General features: G+C 49.5%; 1 protein-coding gene across 1 annotated transcript in view; it reads left to right on the top strand.

Annotated features, from left to right (window-relative positions):
• SOWAHB (sosondowah ankyrin repeat domain family member B) overlaps window positions 1–1,903 on the top strand; it is a 2,481-nt gene extending 578 nt beyond the window's left edge. The window contains exons 2-3 of the mRNA XM_014957769.1: window positions 91–524; window positions 1,033–1,903. Coding sequence (XP_014813255.1) covers window positions 91–524; window positions 1,033–1,903 — 1,305 coding nt within the window. The remainder of the gene's footprint in view (window positions 1–90; window positions 525–1,032) is intronic.
• The last annotated feature ends 7,308 nt before the right edge of the window (window positions 1,904–9,211 follow it).

Here is a 9,211-nt window from a genome sequence, read left to right as displayed (position 1 = left end):
CCGTCCCGGTCCCGGTCCCCACCGCTGCCGCCGGGGCCCGGCGTGCTGCCTCCCACTGGGTCAGCCCCCTTCGGGACCCTGCCGCCACAGCGCCCTAGAGGGCCGCCCCCAGCCCAGTCCCTGCCATCGGACCCCGGGGCGCTGCCCCCTGACAGGCTGCCGCAGCCCCGGTCTCCGCCGCAGCCCCGGTCTCCGCCGCAGCCCCGCACCAGGGTGCCCCCACTGAAGGTCCCACCACCTTCAGCAGGCCCAGCGGGGCGCCCCCCCACCGGACCACCCCAGTCCCCGCTGCTGTCATCGGGTCCCAGGGGGCTGTCCCCCACCGAGCCGCCTCTATCCCGGTCGTCGCAGCCACCCCTCGCCGAGCCACCCCCAGCCCGGTGCTTGCCGCTGCTGTCCGCCCCGGCGGTGCTGCCCCAGTCCCGGTCCCTGCAGACTCTACCCACCAGCCGGTCCCCGTCCCCACCGCTTTCACCGGGCCCAGACGCGCTGCCCTCCACCAGGCTGCCCCCATCACAGTCCAGGTCCCTGCAACAACTGCCCACCAGGCCATCCCCACTCCTGCCGAGGGGATCCGGGGTGCTGAACCCAAACGGACTAACCCAATCTGAAGCCACACTGCTGCACCTGTACCGAACCCTGCTACTGCCCTCACGTCCTGGAGTGCTGCCGTCTCATCTATACGACCTCTACACTACAGCTTTGCTTCCTGAGCCACATTCATATGAAATTTATATTAAAATACAAATTTCATGACCTTCTGGCTCCCCTTTCTCATTTATACATTTCATCAACGCTTATGCTGGTCCTGTGCTGAAACTCATTTGGGTCACGCAGGTGACACAAAAGCTATTTCCTTTCTGTACGAGGCAGAACTTAAATAGTGCACAAGTGACCTTCCAGATCACAACAAATGCTCAACGCTGTTCGTACAGGAAAAATTAAAGTTGCAGGCAAATCTAAGGGTGTAGTTCTCATATTCCTTTCAGGCGCCCCAGAGGTTTACACAACCCCTGTGACCCCCCCTGCCAGGCCACCCCCATCCCAATCCCCACCACAATCCCCCACCCAGCCACCCCCATCCCAGTCCCTGCAGCCCCCACCTGCCAGGCCACCCCCATCCCAGTCCTTGCTGCCAGCACAGCTCCCCACAGGGCTCCAGGCCCCGGAGAGCAGCCCCCCAGCACCTCTGCCTGTCTTCAGGAGCATCAGGTGCCAGCTTGCTTTGCAGGACGTGCAGGGCATCACCTCTTTGCTGCCCAATGACTGTGGACGGCAGCCTCGCACAATGCCCACCAAGAGCTGCTGTAGGAATGTCACAAGCCGGGGGCTGTCGGTGCCGCTGGGGCAGCGGGAGCACGCCTGGTTGGTGGCAGTGTCAGCGGGGCGCTGGGCTCAGGTGCGGGCGCTGTTCCTGGAAGAGCCGGAGCTGGCCCTGCAGCGGGACTTCATGTCAGGCTTCACAGTCCTTCACTGGCTGGCCAAGCACGGGGACGGGCCAGGCCTGCAGGAGCTGGCAGCAGCGGCGCGACAGGCCGGGCTGGCCCTGGACGTGGATGCCCGCTCGGGCTGTGGGTACACTCCGCTGCACCTGGCTGCCATACACGGCCACCAGCTTGTCATCAGGGTGCTGGTGTTGCAGCTGGGGTGCCAGGTCCAGGTGCGGGACGGCAGCGGGCGGCAACCCTGGGAGTATCTGGGCAGCTCCACCTCAGGGGAGATCTGGCAGCTCCTAGAGGCACCCCGAGGCACGATTATGTTCCCCACCAAGCCCCTGGCCCGCAGCGTGTCCTCTGTCAGCAAGGTCTCGCTGTCTGCTGGCAGGGCAGCACTGCCTGCCTGCCTCAGGCCACAGCACGGCCACGGGGCAGCATCCCACGGATCCAGCAGCGAGAGTGACTGAGACAGAGCTCCCTGGCATCCCCTGCCAGTGGAGATGGGACCTTGGTGGCCATTGGAAGCCAGGCAGACAGAAAAAAGCTGTGAAATAGACTGAACCTATTGAAGAATGTACTTTTAAATTAATCCAGTGACCTGTTGTCTGAGCCTCTCTGCCATCCCTCCCATTTCTTTCTTTTTTAACCAGTGAGAGGATGCAACAACTCTGCTGGACCCACATCCAAACCCTTGGTAGACAAGTCCTGCACACTCCACAGGGCAGGCACCAGCTTCTGGGTGCAGCCACAATCACCAGCATTAGTGGGACCACGGTTTTGGTGTCTCAAACTCCGGTGTGAAGCTCACAGCCTGGCCCCAACTAGGGTGGAGTGCTTGCTTTTGCTTGCAGCAACAGATTGTTGTTGGTCCTGGGGTTTGCAAAACACTTGTTTACACCACCTAAATTCTGGGGAGCAGCTAAAACAGCTTCCCTTTTTAATCCCAGCAGATTAAGGACAAGTCCTGTGTTGAAAAATGCAGCTGATCAAGGTCCAGCCTTCCAGCAAGTCCTCAGAGAGTGACTAGCTTTGGCAGAGGGTGGCAGCTGGAGAGCCCCGAGTAGGGGAGGGTGTAGCACACCCACTTCATTTCTCAGCCTGTCTTGCCCACCAGCCTGTGAAGAAAGGAATGCAGGGCAGCACTGCAGCCCTGCTCCTCCCCACGACTGCCCCAGGCTGCCCGGCAGCATCGATACCGCCCCCTCCATCCTGCACCTCCAGTCCTTTCCTCACACCACAGGACTGGGAAGTGGTACCCACGTTGTGGTTAGAGCTCCATTCCCATGCCCGGGGCTGGAAAGAGTTACTGCAGGAATCCAAGTTGGGCAGAAAAGGAGCTGCACCACAATACAGGTCCCCAGCTTGTAAGGGGAAGGCAGTTTTATAACCAGAGCTGCATTTCCCCTGAGACCCCAGCCCCAAATTGCCTCTTGGGTGTTTATGTGATGGGAGTGGGTGGGATTTGGGGCCAGGTGCAAGGAAGAGATGTCCGGTGCAGCCATTCCTGAGAGTTTGCAAATAACAAGCTGTCTTTAGGAATCTCACTGGCTTACATGGATCCTATAATGTCCTCAGCTCTCTGGTTTAGCATAAATGAGCTTCTATACAGTCAAAAAATGCAGTAGGTTAATTTTTCACCTAATCTGTCTCTCCTATAGATCCTTTATGGAAGCAGGAAGAGAGCTGAGATACATGGGAGAGGGGTTCATCACTGCCTGGTTGATGCTCCTGCTGCTGGGTGATCCCAGACATAGGACCAGTGGGTGTCAGTGCCGCTGGCTCTGCTTCAGTGGGATGCTCTGGGGCAGACCAGTGCAGTAGGTGGGACTGCTCATGTATTTGAGGCATGTGCCTAAACGCCTGAAGTTTCGGGGAGGAACGGGAATCAGGGCAGCAGAACCTGACCCTTGCATAACACACATGCTGGGGAATGCCTCGAGTCCTTGCTTAAGCATTAATTGAGGTCTCCACTTTGCTTCGGGTTTATTTGAGGAAGGAATTCTTTCCTGCAGAAGGGAAGCTACTCTGCCTGACTCTGTGACCACAAAAGGTTGTGGCCTTTTCCCAGCCTGGTTTTCTCCTTTTACAGGGGAAAGAGCTCAGTAAACCATGGCAGCATTCTGTGAATGATCATTCCCCTCTGAGAAGACAACACAAGCTTGAACTTGTAAGAAATTCAACTCTGATGTGGCCTCTGAGACACTGGCATGGACATCTGGAGAGCCCTCCAGGACTACCCCACAGCAGGAGAAAAAATCCTGTGTATCTCCCTTCCTCTTAGATCCAGCTAGGGGTTATAGCCTAGATCAGCACCATCATGCAAGTGGCTATTGCCTGGTAAAGTGCTGAAGTCTTTTCCACCACATTCAGAGCCATGACCACAATTCACATCATGCACCAGGCTCCCTTGGGAGAGCACTTACTAAAGCCTTCCATGAATCTCTGCTAGCTGCTCTTAAAAGCAACCTGTTGACAGGGGTAACAGGAGTGCCACCAGAGCCTTCACGTACAGCAAGCTTCAGGGAAGAAACCCCAAATGAAAGAAGTTCGTGAGCTGACCAAAGCTGTCTGGTGGGGAGCATACTTTTACCCCACAGCCATCTACAGCTTCCAAAGAATCAAGTTTTCCCCTTACTATCTCCAGCTCTGAGACAAAGACTGAGGAGGACAGTGCTACATTGGGAGGCTCATTTTACAGCCTTTCCATGACCTTTCCCCATGACGCAAATCGAAGTATCTCTCTCTTTTTTTTTCCTGCACACTGTTGCAGACCTTGTCTGTCATCTTTTTCAGAGCAGTTTTCTGTCCCTAGCAGTGTCCAGTTCAGCAGTCTAACAACAAGCTGTGAAGGCATTTTGTGACCACTGTTTGCTCACCTGTAGAGATGACACAGACAAGCTGCTTGCCACAACTTTTAAATTATAAAGCAACACTTAGGAAGTCTGAAATTACAAAAAGCCTTTCCCTACTGGATCCATTCACTCCGATTTATCACTTTAGGATTACTTAGGAGTTCTTGGACTGCTAACATTGGTAATACTGCACAGCTCCTACACCACTTTTTAAAAGTGGTCATTTACTGCTTGTGAGAATAACCAATCTTTTAACTCACAGAACGTCTCATCCTTCAAGTTTCCTGCTGGTGAAATAAGCAACAGACAGGGCAAAACCCATCTCCGGCCCATTGTGGAAGTCAGGGCCAGGTCTTTCATCAGCCGTTCCTGGAGGAATCTGCCACCCTGGAGCACCAGGCAGGCAGGCCGATGCAGACATCACAGCTCCAGTCACAGAATCATACAATCATAGAATCGTCTAGATTGGAAGGGACCTTAAAGATCATCTAGTCCCCCAGTCCCCCAGGAATAATCCACCCCTGGCTACACACACATGCAATCTGAGCATCTCCGTTTCAAAGCGCTCCTGACCTCCTTGCTCCTTACTCTTCAGCCTGCCTGGCCCCTTCCACACCCGTGCCTGCTGCTGTTTCCTCATTGCAGGTAGACGTGGCTCCTTGCCTCACACCCAATCCAGGCATCTGATTTTGCACCACCCTGAAACACAGGACATGTCATGGATTAATGCACAGCAGGACTCTGCCCTCTCCTCTCATTGCTTTTGAAAACACACCTCCCGATTGACAGCTGATGATGATAAAGTCCATCCCTCTGCTCTCCACTGCTTATCTCTAACCAACTGCTTTGTACTCTGAAAGCTACGTCCTTCAAATGAGCAGAGTGTTTTTTCACACAGTAGTCTTTGCCCGTCACATACTGAAAAGCCTGTAAACTCTAAGCCTTACAAATGTATGGTAAAGGTAACCCCAAAAGCACAGTACCCCCCTTCTCACCACCTCCCTGCTCCTGGGGCACATGCTTTCACACCCACTCATTAGATTGCTAAAAGCGGACGGCACAGCAGAGCTGGATGTTGATCTTGATTCATGCGGCTTCTGGTAAGGTTTCAATTATGTTCCCAAATTGTGGCTCTGATTAGATTCATGCTGCAGCCTTTACTAACAGAAGTTGCCCAGGTGAGCTGGCAGTTTGATGCTCAACTATTAATGAAGTGTTTTTGTTAGTCACCAACCGTCCCTTACCTATAGGGTCTTTGCCACTTAAGCCAATAGAAAGGATTCTCAAACCACAGCAGTTGGCAAGACTAGCACTTAAACTAGCAATCATTTACACCGAATGGGGTTAACACAGCACAGAAGGGGGAGTATGTTAATTTGAGTCCAATTCTGTGGCAGATCTATTCTTTGAAGTTATGAAACTCCTCCCACTCAAAGATCAAAGCTTCCCATCTAGAAGCACACCAAACGTACACCAAGCTTCCCAATCTGAGAGCAGCAAGCCGGTCACAAATTATCATGTTTCAATCTTCGTTTTTTACAAGCCTCTGGGCAAGGACCAAATGCTAGAGCAATGGTGGGATCCCAGCTCAAATAACCCAAAAGGCTTTTATGCAATTAAATATTGTTCTTGTGCAAAACAAATGAGCAATACAGCAGAACATTGCTAACTTCAGCTAATGACCAGAACATCCTTTGTATCACAGCACTTTCTGTAGCAATGAGAAAGAGAACTTTTAGAATAAAAAAAACCACCGCAAATGCATTGAAGAGTCCACCACACAAACTTTTTTCTTCTATGACAAACACCATTCAACTTCGATATTTTATATAGAAGTCCACAGGGAGAAGAATGTCTTGCACACTTTTAACAAGTAATGAGACAACTCCAATTGCTACTAAATTCTGTTAAAACTAGATTTTCTCATGACTACATTTACTGTAAGTAGTACCAGATGGCAAGTTAGCAGGGTGGGTTTTACAAGAATGAAAAATGCCAATTAAATGTACAATTTTCTCCAACCTACATTTCCCCATTAAAATGAGAATTGTTAGCCCTTCAGGGGAAAAAAATATTGTCTTTAGAAATGGAGTCAATCTGGAGAGCACTAGAAGTTGAATTCTCAGTTTAGCTAAATTAATATCCTTCATCCCCAATATAAGGCTATTTAAGCAAACAGAACTTGTTTTGTTGTTAATAAAGAAAAAAAAATATTTTAAAATATCTACTTAAACTAATCTAACAAAAATATTTAATGATAACACATCAAAGCAAGCTACCAAAACATTTATCTTCAGTATATATATAAAAAAACAAACAATAATAGCACCATCTACAAAAACCTGTAAACGTACCTAAGAGCACTCATCCCTAACCTACACATCCCCAATCAGAGATACAGCCTATACACCTGAACATAATCATCATTCCTACCCCCTTATATAGCCTCAGTACTGGGCGAGACCTGCTTAAAAGGAGCCTGGGAAAGCTTTGTTCTTATCACACACAGTGGTTTTCTGCTGAGGTTGGAGTCCTGTTGCAGTTTATCTGGGGAGCAGCAGGATGGTAAAGTAAGAAGAAAGAAATGCTAGGTAATTTTCTGGGTATTGTTTTGTGTTTGAGGGAGTATAGTTGCATTTTAGTTGTGTTAACTTAAGAAGACCCGAAACAATTAAGCGCTCTACAAAAGCACCTAACAGGTTTTTTACCTTACTTTTAGGGAAAGCTTAAAAAAAATGATGTGAATGTAGGAAACTTTTAGTGCAAGGTGTTTCATTGTTGAGTTAAAAAAAAATACAGTGAAAAAAAGGAAGATTTTAAAAGCTAGAAGGGTAATAAGCAAATGAAGGTATTACAAAGGACAGAAAGTTAAAAGGGGTAAGTGGGGGAAAAAGATGCAGTTCCTTGTATGACTGAAGGCTTGGTTTTGGCTAACCCTGGGAGGAGTGTTACTGCCTTATGCAGTGTGCATGAAGTGCTATGGATAGGAGGCTCTGTGCTGAGGCACCAGTGTGTTAAATGCCTAACCGGGCACAGCAACTTCTAGTGCAATGGCTTGTCTGCAGAGGCACAAATGGGTGATCTTATATAGATTATGTTTTTTTATTTTTTTAGTTAGAGTGGTTAGTTTGACCTGATAGAGCAAGCCTGCTTCTGGATGGTTTAAGTAAGCTTAAGGCTTACAGTAATATATTGGATTTTGGCAAAGTCAAGATACTTAAACTCTGGATGTCCCTTAGGACTTCCTTACTGTACAGCCTGTTCATAAAACACAAGCAGAACAAAATCTGTGTTTGTGGAATACATCTTTACTCTGCTATTAATTTTCTTAGCTCTGATGGCACTGAAGAAATTGATAAAAATGCTTATGGCAGATTGGGCTGATAAGATTTCTGATGCTTTTGTCTCTGTGGGATAGTGTTTCCTAAGCAGATATGTTCTAGGTGTTCAAAGGCCACACAAGCTGTTTAAAAGGAAACTTTTAAAAAAAGTCATCATTTCTGTTGTGAAGGAAACACCCATCAAAACTATTCATAAGTTCCTCCACACAGGTATGTCCATCTGTGGGGACTGGCTTCAGCCTGCATTTCTAATGCTACCATGGGAAGCAATGACCAAAGCCCTTTAAGATGTCACAGTAGCTTCCTCCTTGCAGCTGGGTCTTTGGCAAAGTGGTTGCTTGTTTAAGTCTTTCTTTCAGTTCTTCTGAGACGCAGCTCTAGACTTGAGGAATGTTCTGATTAATTTGATACCAAAATAGGTAGTTTATGGTCTTTAATGTAGCCCAGAATATTCTAGTGAAAGTGGGGAATGAAAAGAATTTGCATTAGTATGTGTCTTGGGCCTGGAGTCCCATAATAACGCCGCAGGGGACAAATAGCTTTGCACAGCCAAGCACAGAGCAGGCGTTATCACAGGTTGTCCAAAGTCCGCATGGGAGTTGCATGGCGCTGGTAAATAGAGGAGATTGCTTAGGGGAAATGGGAAGGTCTTGAGCCTCTGAGAGAGAGGGCAAGAAACACCTCCCAGGTGGTAATGGGGAGTTTTGTTGCCACAGCCACGCAGAGCTGTGCTCCCTCCAATAACAAACACTTCACCCTCCTTATCTCCCTAGTGTTTTTTGCACTGCCTGGTGATGGTATCTAAAGCGTGAGGATTTGGGCTGCTCTCTTATCAGAGGTAAAGGACTTCATGGGGCTGCAGCCTTTGTCTAAAGGGCTGACAGCAGCCTTGCTGTTTTGGCACCCTGTCCTTGGCCACCAGGAGCCAGCACTTAGTACTGTGGTTTGTCTCTGCTCCTGGCCCTGAAACAAAACAGGGAGCTGATAAGGGTGAGGGCAGAGTTTGTCGTCAGAGCCAGGTGGTTTGCAAACCTGCTAGTGGTGAGGGAGGACAGCAGGGCTCCACAGCAAAAGCCCAAGGGAAAGTGCTGCTGCTCGCTTGCAGCCTGTAGTGCTTTGGTAGGGGCTATGGAGAGCTTGGAGGCAGCAGCAGTCCCTCCCCTGTACCCTCACTGGTTTCCTATTTTGCAGCTTCAGTCTCCCTGTGACTTTACCCAGGGGAAAGCCTGCCTGTCACTGTGGATTGCTTCATATTCCTGACTGGCTGTGCCAGAGCCTCTGGTTCAGCCCACACATGCATCCACGTACACAGGCTGGGCAATCAAGGTGGGATTCTGACTTGACCCCCGAAATGGTACTACATCCTGTGTCTGAATGAGGTCCTGTCCCTTCCCCAGTGTCTGTGCTCATGCCAAGTGGCATCAAGTCACCCCAAAGGCAGAAGACCTTCATTAGACATGTGCTGGATGTCACTTAAGTGAGTAAGATGCAAATCCATGCAAATATCGGAATGGGATTAACTCTGATGTAAGAAAACATGTATGAAACAGTCCAACTGCATTAAGAAATAATCATGTTCTTT

This window comes from Calidris pugnax, unplaced genomic scaffold (genome assembly GCF_001431845.1).
Source record: "Calidris pugnax isolate Ruff unplaced genomic scaffold, ASM143184v1 scaffold349, whole genome shotgun sequence".
NCBI classification, from domain to species: Eukaryota; Metazoa; Chordata; class Aves; order Charadriiformes; family Scolopacidae; genus Calidris; species Calidris pugnax.
Note: the sequence above shows the minus strand (reverse complement) of the source record. Positions and strands in the feature narration are given on the sequence as shown.